This window comes from Pteronotus mesoamericanus, unplaced genomic scaffold (assembly GCF_021234165.1).
Source record: "Pteronotus mesoamericanus isolate MK-2021 breed Mesoamerican mustached bat unplaced genomic scaffold, CSHL_Meso_final contig_2, whole genome shotgun sequence".
Taxonomy (NCBI): Eukaryota; Metazoa; Chordata; class Mammalia; order Chiroptera; family Mormoopidae; genus Pteronotus; species Pteronotus mesoamericanus.
Genome location: NW_026555084.1, coordinates 18512336 through 18532416, shown reverse-complemented (window position 1 = coordinate 18532416; position 20081 = coordinate 18512336). Strand labels below are relative to the sequence as shown.

Sequence of the window (20081 nt, the reverse complement as noted above, 5' to 3'; positions counted from 1 at the left end):
AGGCTGCCCATGGTGGGGCATTTCTAGCAAGTCTTTTCTTATATTAGCATTTAAGAGACATTAGAGCACTTATTTTCTTAAACAACGAATGATATGTTTCTGAAAGGCCGGAGGCAAAACATCAGGGAGGCCTCGTATTGCAAACTCCGGAGTCCAGCTAGTTTCTTAAGCGTTATGCTTACGGGAGAACAGACGTTACTTCCTAAGTGGGGTGGAATCACTGCTCCTGGCCTCAAGATCCCCTGGGGAGCGTAATGCAATTCCGATGCCAGGGCTGCCACCTAGAATCTCTGGAGGTAGCACACAGGTGGCATTATTTTTTAAAGCTCCCCATGAAATCCCCAGCATGTTCCAACTGGCAGTCAGGTATGCAAGAAATACATTTTACCTCTTAAATACTTCATTTTAAATTCTATAAATTGTTTCGATAAGTTAACTTCATGTCTAGTGAGAGTCCCCGCTGCACTCAGCTTGCCATTCTCACAACTCTACCTCTCTACCTGCGTCCATCTCTCCAAGGCTTGTGGTACGGTTCTGGGGTCTGCAGGATTAGCTCAAACTAGTTTGCACGCCCTGCCCAGACATCAGGGAAACAGAAGCTTATGCAGCAACCCTGTGTTCAGGGATGTCCCGAGACCAAGCTGTAAGAGCTGGGACAGTCTGAAAGAAAGAGATATTTTTGCCTGGATATCCTGTACCCTGCAATCACTGTGCACTGCGAAGCTGCTCCGTGGCTCAGAGGTGGGGGTCTCACTCAGACCAGCTCCATCTTCTGCATGGAAGGCGGGGCCTAAACAGAACTGGCTCTCTTCCCAAAGGTATGCTGTGCCCTGCACTAATTCAGACTCTTCCATCTAGAACTATGCAACGTGCTGGTGAGGCTTTGAGGCCACCAAGCTACACATTTCTGTGCTGATCTCTTTCCATGGTGCACCCTGTGCTGCCTTTTCTGCATCCATTACACAAGCAGTCATGGTCTGATTTACCCAAGCGGTAACAGAGCCTGGTCTTCCCACCCGTCAGTGCCTTCTGCTGCCGTCTGTCAGTATAACGATGGCGCAAACCTAGAAACCCACTGGATGGAGACGAAAGACAAATTCTGCCTTTCTCTTGCACACAGTAGGTGCTCCATGGTGCTGATTAAACTAAGGACTCTCCTCATACAGGCATGCAGCCTCTAACAAAAGAAAGGTATCAGTATGGCTTGGACAAGACCTTCTGGTGACAAGGCACAGAAACCCAAATACAGTCGAGGAAAAAGGGGACAAATGCCAGGATGAAGGCGCATCTCCTGGAAACAAAGCACAGAAAGGATCTGGGACTCACAAGTCAGCACACAGTGGCTCCATCTCCCTCCTCCGTGGGACCCCCGACTTCACGCTGCTGTGTGTCTGTGCTGTGCTTCTTTCCTTCTCCCTCTGCAAATGGCCCACCGGAGTCACCCAGGAAGTGACCTCTGCTTATTTCCGGGAGAAACTTGAATGGCTCAGCTCAGGAGAAGTGGGGAGTGAACATATAGTTGGTATAACATCCTCATCGGGGGCCCCTGAAAAGACCCAGGGTCATGAGAACAAATGACAAAAACAAGCTCTGCTGAATGGCACGATACCCCAAGAAATTAGAATCCACGCATAAGTATTAGTTGTAACACCTTTATTTCAGGATGACTGGAGGATTGCGTTTCGTAGGTACACACCTAATTTATAGCTCCAAATCACAGCAATACTGAACCAAAAACACTTTACCCTTCACAAAAACTTGGCCGGAGAAATGCCCATTTGGATTCGAATCTACTTAAGTTTCACATTATGGAAGCGTACATATAAAAATACAAACACAATTGGAGGAGATAATAGATCAAAAATCAGCTGAAACCCCTGGTAGCAACATCTCATTTATCTTGAGGCCACAGATCTGACCCTGCAGTTGAGGATCCGGAAGCAAGTTCGAAGAAGGCAGAAGAGTCACCAACATCACGTCACCAAGTCAAGGCGGCAACACTCCTCGTTTAACTGCTCGAAAAGCCTTTCAAAGCCTCACTCGGATCCTGGCCACTGTTTCCTGACGCATGGCATGCAGGGACGCGGTTTTCTGGCTCCCACGCAGCAGATGAGAGGAAAGCTCCTGGAGGCAGGCAGGGTGCTGGCGGAGAGAAGCAGGTACAGGGAGGGAAAAGAACAGTGATCCCACCCGGCGCAGGACTCAGAGAGCAGAGCCCTGTGGGGCCGGTCAGCATAGGGGCTTTAACAAGGCTACATAGGGCCTGAAAGAATTCAAAACATAACTAACGACCCTGAAAAGGTTTCATTACCTTCAGTAAAGCCTAGTTTGCAAAAGCAGGGAAGTGTATACTACTAAGAAAGCGTTCCATGGAAATGGTCTAAATGAAGTCCAAGAGATGCACAAGTATAAAGAATAACCTTGAGTTGTCTATACAGTGCAGCCCGCAAGGTCTGATAAATGAGGTCTTACTACATATACACTACTTATATAAAAATGAATATAGCACCGTTTTTGTTTTATCCACATTTATATGAAACCATAAAAGCCCCTTCACAATAAAAGCACCTCAGTCATGCAGGGATAAGCTTAAGTCAGCTTCTCTCTGTGTAAGATGTTCATACTGGGCCACAAGTGATCAACTGTATTGATCCCTGGGCCCAATGGTCTGTCAAACTGTCTTCAATGATAGAAGACGCAGAACACCTGTGCCAGATCAGGTTCTCAAAATACGGCCTATGGCGCAGCCCCACTCAGTCTCCGGGGGAACTGGTCTGAAAATGCAGATCCCCGGGACCCAGCTGCAATGGCATGAATCAGAATCCCGCCTGGACACCGGCGCTTGTGCACCCCTCCCCAGGGACGGCCGGTACTAACGCAAGTCTAGGACTCGCTGGAGGGAACCCTCCCCTTGAAGGGTGGGCTCAGCAACCCAGTCAGGGGAGACTGACCAGGTCGGTGAATTAACGCTTTCCCGCCAACGTTCCTAATGTGCCCAGTACTAAGCGACTCCTGCTTTTGGTACTCCTCACACTAGATTACAGGTTAAAAGAAAAAAGTTAAATGGGGGCTTCTAAATGTTTTATCGCAGGAAAAGGATTCTGACATATAATAAAAATGAACTCTAACTAGCTCTAATTAATTTTTTAAAAAGCATGCGATTTCATTGATTTGATGAAGCCTGCAGCAGCAGATTCCTTCAGGAGAAAAGGGGAATGAGGGTAAGTGTCTGATACAAGTCCAGAGGGTTTGTGGGAAAGGGGAGGAAAACACACCCCAAAAGCAGGCTTGGAGGCGCGGCAGAAGGCAGCGTACATCTGGGATAGGGCAATGCACATCTATTAAATGTTGGCTGGGCTGTTTAGCCTGGTCCTTAACACTCCTGAAGAGAGGCTGGAAATGACTAGCAAACATGTTTTGTTGGGCGAGCACAACGTTTTTAAACAATTCCGAATTTCTCATCAACATGTAAAAATCAGATCTTTCCTTTTGTTTAGTTCTGGAAAATTGGAAATTGGAAAACTGGAAGAACTAGGAGCACCAGCCACACGGCACCCTGTGCCTGCGCATGGCGCCCCCCGGAGGCCGCCAGCCTGCTCCCCTCATCAGGTCACCTGCCAGACCCCTGCAGGCATCTGCCCGGGCCAGCCTGGCTTCAAGGAATTCAGGCAAAAATCGGCCTCTCTGTGCTTTACTATTTCTCTTTCTAACAAAAATTTTTACCACAAAGATTCTTTCCTACCTCAGAGGTGTTAAAAAAAAAAAAAGGAATCAGATAATGTTTACAAGTCACCTAGAATTCACTGTAGCATCTTTAGCTGCTCACTGGAATCACCTGGGGAGCTTTAGAAAGCACTGATGCTTGGGCTGCTCCTAGAGCTTCTGATTTACTAGCCTGGGGTGTACCCGGGGTGTTGACCCGGGGCTGGGATGGCACACAGCTCCCCAGGCGGTCCCGGGTTGAGAACTCCCTTCTGCAGAGGATGCGGGTTGTTGTGTAGGAAGGGTTAAGTTTATTCCAATTCAATCTCCAAGTACAAATTCCCTGCCTCTCACCTCTGTGATAATTTGCATCACCTTTTATTTCCGGAAGTGGGCAATTATTCCAGAAAACTACAAAATGCCATTTACAAACTGGTAAAGGAGGTCAAAGTGTGTTCCGGTTTCTACCATTCATTTTCCCTCCAACACAATTGAAGAATAACACACTAAGGAAATGAGGAGAAATTATCCCAAGAGACAAAACTCAGGCAGCACAAAGCGCTCAAATACAATAAGAGGCTCACAGTGGCAGGCTTCTATTAAAAAAAAAAAAATACAATTGCTTTGCAATTCATCAATGCACTAAGTGGAAAACTTTTCAAATATTAAAAAAAAAAAAGAAACAATTTCCCCAAGACTTTCATTAATGGCCCAATTTTTTTCTTAAGATGGATTCCAAATTTTTGCCTTTCTTCAAGCTTTCTGTTAGGTAATATGCATTTATAGTTTAGCTTCCAATCATGGAAAATGCAAACTATGTCATCTAATTTTCAAACAGTAATACTACTTTATATTACATGTGAAGAGTACATTTTCAAAATGGCTTCACATCATAAGAATAAGAATGGCTTCTATTTAATGGACTTCTACTATGTACCAGGAATGTTAGGCACTTTATATATATAGGGTCCAAAATTGGTCCCACAACCTCACAAAGTTAATTCGTTCACCCCATTTTACAATTTAAAAAAATGAGCTTTGTAAAGATTTAAAATTATGTTCTAGTGAGCTCCTGAGTGGAAGTGCTTGGATTCAAACCCGGGTCTGTCTGACTCCCGAATCTGTGCTTATCACACCAAATACCTTGTTTAATCATCACAACCCACAGCTAGTAAGATCTGTGCCTGATTAGCCCCACTTTCCCAGTGAAATAGAGGGGTTACGATCTGTTTCACATCTCAGAATGAGTTAGTCGGAGCCAAGATTATGCGTATATTCCTATTCTCCATCCCATGTATTCCCAGCAGACCATACACAGCTCACATGTTACATGATAAAAGCTGTACTGATGGCAGCTCTGCAGTACTCGTGGCTCTAACTCAAATGCTCCTGATTTCCAAGAATCTTCAACATTACTGCAAAGGTGGCTTCACTTGAACTCAGGTCTGGCACGTTCCTGTCTATTCCAGGCCACCCTGGGAAACAGGTGTCGGGTTTGATTCCTTCATTTTTCCCAGAATCCTCTCATGAATCCTATGACCAATGATACAAATAACATCAAGGCACAAACACCGGTCTCCAGGCCTGTCATTGGCTGCCAGGACATCATCACCGGGCAACGGCAGGACTTCGTGAAGAAGGGCGATATCACCTTCTATGGGTTTTCCCTTTATTTGTAAAATCGTAGAGTCTGTGCTATAAAATTCCAGCTAGAAGGACTCATCTCCATGAGTGTGGCTATTTGAGGCTGGCTCCCAAGGGAGAGTGTCATTTCATCTCCGGGCAGGAAGAGTCTCCTCTTCTGAAAGCTGCCGACAGATACTGCATCCTTGAGCCTGTATTTGGAAAACTGTGTCGTTGACATGTTGTGTCCGAGGAGAGATTCTGTAGCAAAAGCAGACACAACACAGCTCCCCTGCAAGAGAAAGCAAGCAGACTTGATCACCTCATAAACATGTCTCACCAGCCAATACTTGTTTGCCCTCCTTTCTGAGCGCCTCTTAAGGGTCATTGAGTTCTTTTCTACAGATAATTCTTGAAGAAATTGCATATCTGCCTCCTAATGATCTTGGAACAAAGCAAGCACCTCATTTTATTAAATTCAACTGCCTAAAGGAGCTGGTTCAAAGGGGAGTGAAGGTACAGCTGAAACTGAGGTCTTAATCATTCCGATGCGAAAGGACTCTGCCATGTTATCAAATCATACCACGCCCGGTCTCCCAACTGCCAGCGGCAAGAACAAACGCATGTCAGGGCTATTTGTTTTATTCAAAAATGACAGGAAATCAAAAATCTATCCAATGGATGTGTCAGCGGCAGCACCACAAGCGAATTGGTGAGTGAGATTTATGAACCTCCAGTTTGGCTCGTGACAAAAGTCACCTGCTAAGCTTTCTAATTGTCAAGGCCCCACTCAGATACACAGGCCAGTGGGTTCTGGGGCGTCACTCTAGGGCTAGGTACCACACACGACGTAGTTGCATTTTATGTGAATGCAAATTATGCAAAATTTTTTGACAGAGGAAGATAAATACCACATGATTCCACTTATGGAGAATATAAGAACAAAATAAACAAACCAAAGAAACAGGAACAGACTCATAAATTATGCAAATTTGAGACGTGGCATTACATAGAAATATTAAATGATGTCTCCTAATGCACATTTGTGCAAACCCTGCAGAATGATTTGCAAAAGTCTTAAACGGGCAGATGGGATGCATTGTCCACAGCACCTACACAACTGCTCCATCACACCGCTGCCTGACCTGCCCCACACAATGCCTATATTTCTAGGCCGCTGTCCACGTGCACTGGAACTTCACACATGAGCAGTTTTAACGATCACTGCTGCTGCTGTGTTAGCTTCATTGCTGTGTTCATTTTAATGCTTTGTTATGCCTTAAAATAGCATCAGCCGTGTGGTGATGCTGGAGCTAAGGCAGAGAACGTAAACTGTCACACCATTAACTTTGAAATAGAGGTAAGATGTGATCAAATGCTATATAAAAAAAAAAAGGCCAAGCCACCACGGCAAGGTGCACTGACGTTAATTGAGGAGAGAGCATGCTCTAACCCAGGGGACAGTAAATATTTTAGTCTTTGCATCTGTACAATGTCTATCATAGCAATTCACTCTTATTATTGGAGCTAGAACACAGCTGGGAGTAGAGCTGCGTTCCAATAAAACTTTATTTGCAAAAGTAGCCAGCAGGCCTGTGGGCTATAGCTGGCCGATCTCTGCTCTACAGCTCATTCCTTCCGCCTTTTCTTTAATTGTGGCATTTTACCGCTCATTAAATCAGTTCTCCCACTTAAACCACTCTCCTACTTTCTATGGAGCTAAAATTTTGAGAAAATAAAATGTTCCATTGAAACAGGCACATTTCAAGCTTGCAAAAAATCTTTGTAAAAATAGTCTAGAAAAGGGGTTAAAAACGGGAAGCAGTAAAAAGATAACACCATTCCAGTAGCATCAGGCCTCAAAATGTCCCATATCATGTGATCGGTGATGCTTGTACAACTGTATATATCTGTCAAAACTCGCCAAACTGTGCACTTGAAATGGGTCAATTTAATTGTACAGAGATAACACCTCGAAGAAGCTGATTTTGCAAAAAAGCTTAAAGCCTCAGCAATAGCCTCAAACTTGTCATAATTGTGGATTATATGCTAATGGTATATACCTATTACTTCCCATCTGCTCCTCTGAGAAAACTTGTCATAAATAATGAGAGTTTGAATTATGTAAATCTTTCAGGAGCTCCATTGCATTAAACGCACTAAATGCACGGGCCCTGCACTGAACTCCTGGTGGTATCCAGACCTCAACCACTTCACTTAAGAATAAATCACTTTTTAGAAACAACGTAAAGCCCTCAGTTCATGGCTCAGCTCTCAAAACACACTAAAACACAAACAAAAAAAGCAAGACTGTGGGTAATTTAAGATGGTAGGTAATGCTTGTTTAATGTCCTTATTTTCACTAGCAATACCCGAAATCAAAACTTTAAGTCGGTGATTTAAATCACAAGTTGGTGTGAGTCTCGTCTCCTTCCTGTTCAGCTGTCTTCGCTCCAGCGTGGAGCCTGTCAACATTCAAGGGTGGGGTGGGGGCTGGGGGAGGAAGGGGCAAGACGAGGCTGAGATACTAACATCAGGAGAAAGTCACACCTAATCATTTTTCTGATTAATCTGAAATCAGCGGCGAAGGAATACATGCCAACAGTTTCCAACTCCAGCTAATAGCTTGCAGTCTGTCTCCATTCAGAGATGAGAATTCATACAGCAGTGGTTCTCCAACGGTGGTCCCCGGACCGGGGGCAGCAGCAGCGCTGCCCAGGAACTTGTTAGAAACAAATCATCTCACTCCACCCAGACCCACTGAATCAGAAACTTGGGGCAGGGGGTGGACTCATCGGTCCATATTCAACAGGCCCTTCTGAGGATTCTGATGCTCCCTGAAGTTTCAAAATCAACTAATTTAAAATTTAAAAACCAAGATATACTCTTCCCGCGTAAGCGACCCTCTTCTCCTCATTTAACTCAGAGATGACTTCGGATCCCACGCTCCAGGGTGAGACAGAATCCCAAGGGCACGGATGCTGCACACTGGACGTGCCCAGTGAGCCCCGGCAATGCCAGCCTGGGGAAACAGGGACACGTGGCCGAGATCTGCTCCGCCGAGTGGAGGTAGAGGCACACAATATTTAGATTCCATGCCAACATTGGCTGAGCACCCGCTGTGCGCCGTGCCTGTGCTCAATGAAACTATGTTGTTACCCCTCTCCAGTAATAAACAACTACATCAGTGTGTGTTACGTATACAGAGGCTTAACATCAGTTAGAATGGAGTCGAACCTGCAAACAAGCGGAAACACTGTATAATTCTCAAATTCTCATTCATAGGCATGACCAGCTTGCTTTGGATGCTCAGGTACTTGCACATAAATGCTCCTCTTGCTTCTTTGGTTAATTCTCCTCAAACTGTATCATATATCACAATTAGTGTACCAAGTTGCTTATACAAAAACCATATGTACTATAGTTTTAAGCCAACATAAGCAAAACTTGAGGTAATTCAGAATTTCCCAAGACAATGTTTGCTCCCCTTAAAGGACTTCCCTTCTCTCAGATGTTAAAAATCGAAGTCCAATAAATTTTGTAAGAGGCAGATAACGCTATTCTCATTTATTTTAGGCTTTGATTCTCTCTTAAGTAATTTTGTTCCACCTTTTGCACTATTAAAAGACCATTGTGTAGACAATAAAACTCAGGGGGGAAAGTTTAAGTAATTCTGAAATACCCCTGCCATCTGTTAACCCTACATTATTTGTCCTGAACGGGAAGTGGCATGTGCTCCTGGGACAGTGCTCCCTCTTCCCTCCTGTGCCCACAGGAGACATTGCTAATCCATCCAGGTGCTCTTACCCAGAGTCTGAGAATTATTTTTGAGGCCCCAGAGCCCCTTCTCCATAGCCTTTCAGGCAGCCATCCCCAATCGATGGAAGTAGGTATAGCTGATAAAACATACTTATTGCGCTGGCCAGTCAACATGCCCCTTTCTGCAGCTCTAAACCCCTCCTTTCGTTGTTCTCAGAACAATAAAATTAAAGCTTCCATTTATCCTGACCTGCAGCCTCTACAAATCTATGCTACCTTGAGGGTTATAATCATGTTGGATTGTGCTGAGCGGTTTAAATAATTTGAATGCAGTTGTAACCCAGCACGTACTGCAAAACTGCTCTGAAACACACAAAAAACAAGTAAATAAAGGTACAGAACAGATGATGAAACACCTGTGCATATAACAGGGCTGCGTACAGCACGGATAGCCCGGGGCGGCAGATGCACAGCACCAGGCGCACAAGCACGGACCCGTGGCCTGAGTAAACAACTCTGGCTTGGCCCGTGGTACTCACTGATGGCTCCTTATTCAGCGGAGGGGGCACCACACTGCTCCTTCAGCAGCGTCTCCATTATTCTAATTCCCTGTGGAGAGAAGAGAGGAAAATCAAAACGCTGTGTTCACGGACAAGCGTTTCTACATTTATCACAACCGTTCCTCTTCAAGAAATCCACGTCATGACCACATATTCATTTCAGAAAAGTAGGCTCATAATCCCGCCGTACATTCTTCTAATCTTTTGCCCATCAATTTCACATTATCTCCACGTGTGCTCAGAACTACTTGGGAAAGCAGGGAATTTAGGATCTCCATTTTAACTGGAAGAAGACAGCCTAAGAGAAGTTAAGTAACCTCCTGAAAGTGGCCCAGCCACGAAGTGGCACTTCCAGAGCTGGAATAATAATGGTAATAGTTAACATTCACTGAACACTTACACATGTGCTACGTTCACTGCTAAGGTTTCATACACATTAGCCTGGGTAGTGTGAGCTGGGTGTACCAATGAGATCCGCTCTGGGACTCCATCACCCCTTCTGCCACCTGCCAGCACTGTCGGCTGCTGATGCCACACAGCCACCGTCTCAGCCAAAGACGGCCGACTTCCCCGAGAGCATGTGCGCTCTCCAGGGGCAGCCCACCTCCGGTGCCTGGTGGATGCAGGGATCTAAAGGCCTGGCCCCCTCTCCCCTCAGTTCGTAACAACACTGGGGGCATCCCGTCTCCAGCTGCCCATGGTGCCCGCTGAGACCTTCATCGCAGCTGTGTCACAGTTCAACGTCACCGGTGGCCTAATCCTGCTGTCCTCATCCTCCGAAACGGTTGTCCCTGGGCGTCCTCTTCGGCATCGCTCAGTGCCCAGACCTCCATCTCTCGGTGCATACCGACAGCTGAGCTGGGACACCTTGTTTAATCCACACAAAACCTTGAAAAAGTACTCTTCTTCCCCTCATCATACTGACGAGGCAACAGAAACTCAAAGAGGTTTAAATAATTTGCCCAAAGTTATACAGTTATTAAGTAACAAAGCAGGGAAAGAACACAGGCATTCTATTCTGTTTCAGGGCGATTAATCCCTTAACCTTCTCACGATGCTCACTCTACTGCTGTGCACTTCAAATGGCCTACCCACACACTGGGGCCAGTCAATTCTACTCTGGGGGAAACAGGAGAGCAGATATTCCCTTCTCCTTCCTTCGAGGACGAGTTCTGAAGACCGGAGGATAAACCCTCAGATGAAAAGGCAGGGATGTGATGTAATTATGAACCAGGTTCTTAAGGAAGTCAAGGCTGGATCCGTGGGCATGGGACACACGGTCCTCATAGACTGGAAAGTAGCTTAGAGAGAACACTAATGATCAAAGCTAATCTTCAGTGCAGGTTCCCAGACCCCTCCCAGGAAAACTGTGATTTCACGGGACTCAACTAATAAGCACCCAGATGATTTTCATGATCAGGTGGGACTCAGTGGGCCTAAAAGGAAGGGACTTTCGCTTTGGGCTTTCATCTGAGCCACAAGAACGGGATGCATCTCAAAGAGAAGACAAACTATACAGGGGTGGGAGTATGCAAAGCACAGAGTTTATTCTTCTATCATTATTTATTAATTATTGTTTTATTTATTTGTATTACAGCTGTAAACCTACAGTTTGCCCACCCCTGTGATTAGTAGCAAGGTACACTCAATAAAAGAACGTTTCCTTAAAGGCTTCAGAGAGTCCTTCAGATACTGGCTGGCCATTGCCACTGTTTCGGAAGGAGGAAATATTAAAGACCTTGACAGGCCTTGGCCAGGTGGCTCAGTCAATTGGAGCATCATCCCTTATACCAAAAGGCTGCGGGGTTCAATCCCCAGTTGGGGTACTTACAGAAGGCAACTGATTGATGTATCTCTCTTGTATCAATATTTCTCTCTCTCTCTCTCCACCCCCACCCCCGCCTTCCTCTCTCTCTCAAAAAATCAATAAACATATCCTTGGGTGAGGATTAAAAAAAAATTAAAAGAAAAGACAAAAAACGATCTTGACAGAATGCGGAGGAACATGGAGTGCTGGGTGAACCAAACCAGCAAACTGTAGGACAGGTGCACTGTCAGGAGACTTGGGCCACCGCTCTGCCCACTGCTCTCCTGGGTACCGTGCACTAGTCACTTTTCTCAAGAAGTAACCTAGACCAGAGAGCGCAGGGGATTGTGAGGCTGACTGGACAGTGCTCTCCACACACAGCTGCTCACGGAAATTCCTAGGAACCCACAAAAGCAAATACCGATTCCCAAGCCCTATCCAGAGCCACTCGAGCACAGCCTCCAGGGGCGGGGCCTGGAATCTGAAGTTGATTACATGCCTCGTGGCTCTGAAGCGCAACCCGTCCATTTGCTAGAATGTGTCAATGGCAGCCTGACATGGCTTCCAAGATCCCTTCCAACTCTGTCAGTCTGGGAAATGATGAAATAGTTCTCCTTAAACATATCTAAAGATGAAGTATGTACTGCAATTTTGTACTTTAGAGCTACTTTCCCTTTCAAAGAATCAGGAGCAAAAGGAGAGGAGCAGCAGGTAAAACAACCAATGGAATGGAATTTAACCTAAGACCAGAATTGTTCTCACATCTTCTCTCATTCATTCAACAGATCCACCTAACAAACATTTATGGTGCACCTACTATGTGCACGGGCAATAAATGGTGAACAAACAAGACAAAGTCCCTACCCTCATCTAGCTTATAGTCTAATGGATTTCCTTCCCCAGTTTCATTTTTTTGTTGTTGTTTCAAGAAACCCCTGGACAGTAATTAAATATCTTCCTTCAATTTTCAGGAAGATTGGAAAGTGCCATGTTCATTCTGTTTCAAGCTTCTTTTTGCAGAGTGGGCACTGAAATCAAGACGGTGTTTAAAGCCAGAGAAGCACCCCCTTTCCCTAGAAAAACTCCGCGAACTCTCCCCATCTGTCTAGATGAGGAACCCACCACCACTTCCCGAGCTGAACGTTAATTGACATACACGAAGATGTTGAGGTTTGGGAATTGAAAGACATTATTTATTGAATCAATTATGTTCACAATGTGACAGTTGATTTTTCTTTCCACTTCCCCCCTCCTCATATCACTTTAGTCTTTTTAAGCAGAACAGTTGATGATAAAGTGGAAAATGGGGCAGAGAGAGGGACCTATAAAGTGAAATTAAAAAAAAAAAAAAAGCAGCAGTTCTACCAGGGAGGCCAAACCATTATTTAGTACCTCTGTTTGGTAAAGAAAGACCAAATCAAAGCCCAGTCGATGGAGTCCTCTCAAATAAAGTTTAACCACTTAAAACTCAGCCCCCAGGAGACCAGGCTTAAAGGGACAAAATTGATACCACTTATCACACAATGAGGCCTGAAATGCAGAACAAACATCAAGTGGATAACACCTTTATAGATATGGCTTAAAAGCTTTTTGGGCTGACGAACCATAAAGCAGCTTGATTTTATTATTTCGTCCCCTCCCACCCCCGCCCCGGGGATTCTTCCTCTCTATTACAAGGCTGTCTTTCTGTTCTGTACTTGCCGACAGACACAGAAGCGAACTGTGTCGGTCTCATTTTCCTAATGCCAGGGCGGTGCAGGCCAAAGGAGGCCCAGCGTCTCCCAGATTCCAAACACTTCCCAAATTCCCCACCCTGGGAGTCTCCGATAGCTGAGCGCTACGGAAAATGAAAAGCTTGTCTCAAGAGGAGGGCGAATAGATTAGAACTAAAGGTAACAGATCCAGATAGCATATTTATTTTATCAACTTGATGTTTCCTTGAGAAACTCTAACTTACCTAAGAGGCCTTGAAGAGAATAACATTAGACCTTATGGAAATTACCAAGTTCTAAAGCAGTTCTCAAAAGACACACCGATGGAGGCTCTCTTAACAAAAGAGAGTTCCTCACTTAATTATCACCATGGTATTAGATGCATGTTAAAGACGCAGTGGAAATAATGCTTTCCTGCGGATCATGGCTTCGGAGGAAATACGAGGCAAAGCATCGGGGTCCTGGTGTGTAAGGGATGGACCGATGCCACAGAGGGCTGCCTGTGCTCAAGCGACATTAGTCTCTTGGGAGGAAACAGAGGAATGCAAAACAGCTGACATGCAAGACAGCCTCTGAGCACAGCTGCCATGTTTCAGAGAAAAAGTTCAGTGGGAGAAGTAAAGTAGAGACTAATCTTGTGGGACGGGAGGACTTGCAGGAGCCACTGGAAGAGGACGGATTTGAGTCTGACCCAAAGTCTGGTTATGAGTGTTCCATTCAGAGATGAAGGGAGAGACGGAGCAGAGGGAGGCTTAAGCAGAGGTATCGGGGTGGAAAAAACAGTGTCTGTGTGGTTAAGCAATTGCCTGCCTGAGGGGTGAGAGAGTGGACTGGAGGGGAGACGTTTCCAACCTCTCCACCCTCCCCGTCCCCCACCCTACACACACCTGTCCTCCTGTCTCAGCTCTGCTCCTTCCTGAAAGAGACAACGGCACGTAAAACACCCCAGTATTGCCACAAAGGGCACTGTGATTGTGCAATGACCCTATTAGAGAGATTGAGGGTTGAGTCCAAGGTTGTGCAACCTTGGGCATTTGGCTTAAATTCTCTCATCTTCAACTGCTTCATCTTTAAATGGAAACAATAATATGGGCTTGCCCTATGCATTAGTTAAACTCATGCATGATCTGGTTAGCACAGTACCTAGCTTCTGGTAAACACTCAGTACAGAAAGAGTGGCTCGTCATTCAAATCTCTTTAATGATCATCCAGGGGTGCCCAACCCTTTGGGATCTCTGGGCCACACTGGAAGAAGAGTTGTCTTGGGCCACACAAAAAATACATTGTGACACATAATCACACAAAAAAGTCTCCCGTTTTAAGTAAATTCATGATTTTTTGTTGGGCCGCAGGTTGGACATCCCATTCTAATCCCACTAGAAAGGGGTTGTGTGTGCTCTGGAAGAGCGATGCCTGGGACACAGACGGCGTGCAGTAAATGTCGGCTCAATGAATGAATCAATCAACCAATGAATCATCAGCTTACAGATGTACCACATTAGATGATAAAATGCTCAGAGGCAGGAAACAGGAGTTACTTACATTTCACTCCCTACTGTCCCGTGCAGAATCCAGCACGCAATCAGTGTTCAGAAGTTGATGGAGTATAAAACTAATCACCTGAAAGCTTTTGAATGCCAGGCTGATAAATTTTAATTTGGGGATTATAGTGCAATCTGTCCAGTAGTTAGAATCCTTGAAAGTGTAGTTGAAAAGGTCAGGATACCAAGGATTCCCAGAGGGAATGAGAGAACAAAACAAGGGAAGCAGAAAGGATGCAAGATAAAAGGGAGGGAATGACTGAAAGATCTGACAGGGAGGCAGGGCTTACACTGGGTCCTGAAGAATCGGGCTCAGTCAGGAGTGGTCTAGGAAGTGCGGTCATCTCAGATGCTGGAGTTTGCATGAGAAAACCACTCTCCTTTTGATAAAAGGAGTTGCATCAAGTTTACTTAAACACCCTCACTTCCCTTTTGATTCTGAATTTTTTATTAAGTTGGTTTATATAAAACTTTCTTCAAATCTTTTCATTTACATATGGATAAAAAGTAGTCCAACCCTCAGTAGTATCCACTGCTCCTACAATAAACGCACCCTTTATCGGGGCTACAGGGCTCTGCGTGAGCTGCTCCCAGCCCCGCTCAGCCGCAGCCCCCGCCTTCCCCCCAACACTCCACAGATACACGGGCCTGCTTTCTCTTCACAGAGCTTGCTCAGGTCCTTCATTTTTCCCTTTTCCTCCCCCTTTTACCCTCTAAGCTCCCACCACCTCCCTTTCCCTCTGGTAATCGCCATACTGCCCTCAGTGTCTCTGACTCAGTTCCTTTTGTTTTTCATTCACCGTTCCTTTTGTTCCCAGCAGGAAAACAACCCAGATCTCCCAGCAGCCGGCAGCTCCTGGCAAGACTCAGACCTCAGCTCACCGCCTCAGAACCTCCCCTGACCCCCCAGGCTGCCCAGAGCCTGGGGCGCACAGCCCTGTCTTCACCGTCTTTACAGCACTCATCGCCATAAATAATTATCCTGCTTTTAAAATATTTTGCCCTGTCTGTCACCCCCTCTCCCCAAAAGAATGTAAGTCGCCTGAGATGGAGAGACCTGGGCGTGGGGGTGGGGTGGAATGTGCTTCCAGTTTTTAACAGGAAAAGGTAAGAGAAACACCATTCGAAGCTTCTCCAGGAAGAGATCTTTTGCCACAACAAAGCACCTTTTAACCCGATGCTGTGCAACTCTGGCACTTCCTCAACTATGAAACCGGGATAGCACCAAACAGCGACAGTGGTTAAAATGCAGTGGCACATACTGTGCGACAAGCCCGGTGCTGGGCACTTCACCAGCATCGGCTTCTTTTCACCTACCTGCCTTCGCAGTTGAGTACTTTTTTTTAGATGAGAATGGAGACCCAGAGAAATTAAGCATCCAGATCAAAATCACCCAATCCCTAAGAAGCAGAGCTTTGATTTGACCCAAGGCCATCAGGATTGAGAGTCCTGGATCCAGGAGAGCCCAGCAGTGCGGGGCAGGAGTGTTCAATGAGCTGGTGGATGTGAAAATACCTGCTCTAAGGCTGAGTACATAGCAAGAGCTTTTCTTCCCTTCCCTGTTGACTAAGTTCAAAAAACCTACACTAAATCAGATTTTAGTCCTCTTGCCAAAGTAAATGGCATGATTCTGAATATGTGAATCAATATTTAATCACATCTACAAATTATTTTAAACACAATGCTTTCCAAGTAGGAATATCCTGATAGAATGTATGACTTCACTATAATTTTCCCATAGTGGCTAGGAAAGTCTTGAGAAAGATTCATTTTTATTTTGATAAGTAACTCAAAATCTTTAGGTGTAACTGCAGCACATTAAACTGATACAATAATTCAGATGACTTTGCTTGATATTATAAAGTTTCCTCACTCCCAAAGAATATATAATCTCAATTTGTAATGGAAAAGCATGTATCCCAAAATAATAAAATATAAAAATTGGAGAGGGCATTATATTATTGAGTACTGACAGGAAACTCTCAGCAAAGGATTAAAAGTGGCCCATCTGATTTAGAGAGGTCCTGGGATCAAATATCACAATGAGGGATTGCAAAGCCATTTCTGTGTTGCGATTTCAAATAAACCCTGACCTGACATGGACATTTTAGTGGCTACAAGGCATTTAGTTATTGGTGTTTTTCTATTTTATGTGGTTCCTTCCCCCACCCCCAATGTGACTCAGTCTACTTTTGGTTTTTAATATTTAAAAATGTGACCTCTATATAGTTTTACTGTTCCTAACTTGGACTTCATGCAAAACATGGCTTTTTCGCCACTAATCAAGGCCAGCTTCCCACCCATGACATTTCATTGGTCATCTCTTACCTGCTTGGCAACCTCCACTGATGGGAAGCTTCCTACCCCTCATTCGGCCTGCGTCACCCCTAATTCTAACACAATCTTCCAGACACTGAAGCAGGGCCACCTCTGCGCCTGCCACAAAAAGGGCCCAGGACCAATTCTTGTACTTTTGACTGACAAACTCAAGAACGACAAGGTTCCTATCAATTCCCTTTATCAGCCATGTCTTCACAATTCATCAGATTTAAATTCATTCATAACTTCCCCTTGTTTCTTCCCTAATCTGAGAGGTAAAATAATCAGCAACTTGTGTGTACATTTCATCAATGGACTGTCTCTAACAGAATAAATAAATCCAGCTAACATCTAGATAATAAATAGGTGCCCGGATAATTCTCCTTTTGTTTATCTCTACCCTTCTCCTTGCCCAGATTCATTAATTTTTATATAATTTCTATAATTTTCTTTACATGTAGGGCCAGTCCACTGGGTCTTCAAATCAGGTGCTCCCCCTGAACAAAGTATAATTTTCCAAAGCTCTGTTTCCATCAAAAAACCACCCCACCAAATCTCAACAATACTGAGGTTAATGATAATTTACCAAGGGCTTACTACATGCCAGGGGCTTTACCCATATTACCTCTTTTAATTTTCTCAACAGTCCTATAAGGTAAGATACTTTTGCCCCCAACATTTCCAAATAAGGAAACTGGGCCCCAGATATAACTTGCTCAAGGTCACATAGCGAGAAGTGGCCAAACTGGAATTTAAACCTGGATTTCTTCAACGCTCTCTGCAATGAGTACTTGGCAGGATGGCTCTGAGGATTCAATGAGGCAACATAAAGCTACTGACACAAGACAGACTTTGGTTCATTACTTTGTGCTCTCCCTGTGGCCCGAAACGTGGCTTCCGCCTTCCGTATGGGCCTAGATCTGACCTGGGGACCCTCAGGACGGGCCTCTCACAACAACGCACCCCGTTCAGTTGACGATCGGTGACCATGAGGAAATGTCGGCAGGGGCTCACTCACACCTGTTCATATGTCACAAAGCATATCTGACCTGTTCTTTACATCACCTCTAAGGGTTACCGATACTTCTCTGTGAAACCCGGAGCCCCGCAGGGTAAACCAGCCTCCCCTTGTTCGCAGGGGTCATCAGCAACAGAGACGGAATTAGGGTCACGGGCTCGGGAAAGAACTCATTCTTGAGAGGCTGGGCCCCCACTAGGCTGTGCTGAGCACATTATGTGCCCTGTCTTATTTAATCCTCACACCCAACCTGTGAGTCAGTGACATGAGGAAAATGAGACTCAAGTGGATTAAGAAACTTGATCAAAGACACCCAGCTAATAAGCGCAGAATCCAGATTCACACCCAGGTTTCTGTGACTCTGAGCCCTCAGTGCACCTCCTTCTTAAAAAGCTATGTTTATAGGCTTCTCATCTCAAATACCTAAAATAATGACATACGGCCTTAGGCATGGTCCTTCCTGCTATTCCAAAGGTATTTTCATCTACACTGGGGTGGTTTTCATTTTATAAATTCAGGGGAGGCAGGGTGTCTCTTGAACACAAGCCCCGCCCCACATCTCCAGGTGCATTTCGTTTTCTGCCGACAGCAAGGGAAGCGCCCTTGCGTACCCTGGAGGCGCTGGAGGGCGGACGTGCACAGGAAGCATTTCTGTTCCAACACAAGGTCTCCTGATTAGAAGTCCTTGGCTGACTGTCACACGCCAACCTGGAGAGCATCCTTGACCAAACACGATCATTTCTTGACCAAACACGATCATTTCTTGAGCGAGGTGTCAGGTCACAGCTGGGAGCTGGGGTGCCGTCATGAACGCGCCGGCGCTACGTCACACCTGCATGCCCCGTCCTTTATATGGCTGTTCCCCGTGGGGACGCAGAACCATTCCGTCCACGGCACGTTTGAGAAGTGATGCTTTTTAAAAAAAAATTTTAAGTATCCAACATCACAAATCAACCAGCGCAACCAGAACAAAAGCTACATATAAATGACCCCCAAAATCAAATTTCTATATGCAAATAGCAGTCTAAAGATAAAACTCCTGCTGTTTTTAGGATTTAGTCATTTTAAAAAGGGGAGGGGAGGGAACACTGCAGTGCTTATAGACACCATTTTTAACTTCCTAGTCCCATAATAAACTGATAAGGGGAAAATGCAGTAAAATGCAAACACTCAGTTTTCTCCCTGTGTAGGTAAAACGCGCTCTTCCCCGCTGTGTGCTTGTTTCTTCCCTGTGCACCTCCTTTACCACTCACACAAAACCTACACCTCTGACACTTCTGGTCACCTAATGTGGTGGTGGGGCAGGGGGGTTTCCCACAACGGCAAGTCTCTGACACCTGCTGGCATCCTACAATCTAACCCAATTCTGACATTATCTACCTGGAGACAACATTAGATCCCACTAGTTAAGGGCCCATCTCACAAGACACACACACACACACACACACACACACACACACACACGACACTGATCACAAGCCCAGGTTATCACCTGTGCTTCCGACCAACTGGGTGTAGACTGGAGGTTCCAACCGCCCCCTCTTCGGGTTCAATTAATTTGCTAGAGCAGCTCACAGCACTCAGGGAAATACTGACATTTACCAGCTCATTAAAGGATACAGAAGAGCAGCCAGAAGAAGTGGTATATAGGGTGGGGTCCAGGAGGGTCCGGAGCACAGAAACTTCTATGCTTCTGGGGTCAGGGTGAGGGGTCCCCCGAGTGTGCATGTGTTCGCTGACCTGGAAGCTCCCGGAACCTCATACTGATGGGGTTTTAAGGGAGGCTTCCTCCGGAGGCCCAGTCAATGATTAACCCCATCTCCAGCCCCTCGTCCCTCTCTGAAGGATAAGGGGCGGCGCGGAAAATTCCAAGGTTCTGATCCTGGCTTGTCTTTCTGGTGATTGGCGCCCATCTAGAAGCCACCCGAAATCACCTTATTAGAACAAAAGATGCTCCTGGCGCTTTACCACTTAGGAATTCACAAGGCTTTTAGGAGCCCTGTGTGGGGGACAGGGTCAAAGACAAATATTAAAACCAGA

The 20081-nt window shown here is 45.4% G+C and overlaps 1 protein-coding gene across 1 annotated transcript in view; it reads right to left on the bottom strand.

Moving 5' to 3' along the window:
- Window positions 1-4590: 4590 nt before the first annotated feature.
- Window positions 4591-20081, bottom strand: part of PRELID2 (PRELI domain containing 2) — a 62675-nt gene continuing 47184 nt past the window's right edge. Inside the window, exons 6-7 of the mRNA XM_054567939.1 lie at window positions 9624-9693; window positions 4591-5617 (exon numbers count right to left, since the gene is read on the bottom strand). Coding sequence (XP_054423914.1) covers window positions 9634-9693 — 60 coding nt within the window. The 3' untranslated portion in view covers window positions 4591-5617; window positions 9624-9633. The remainder of the gene's footprint in view (window positions 5618-9623; window positions 9694-20081) is intronic.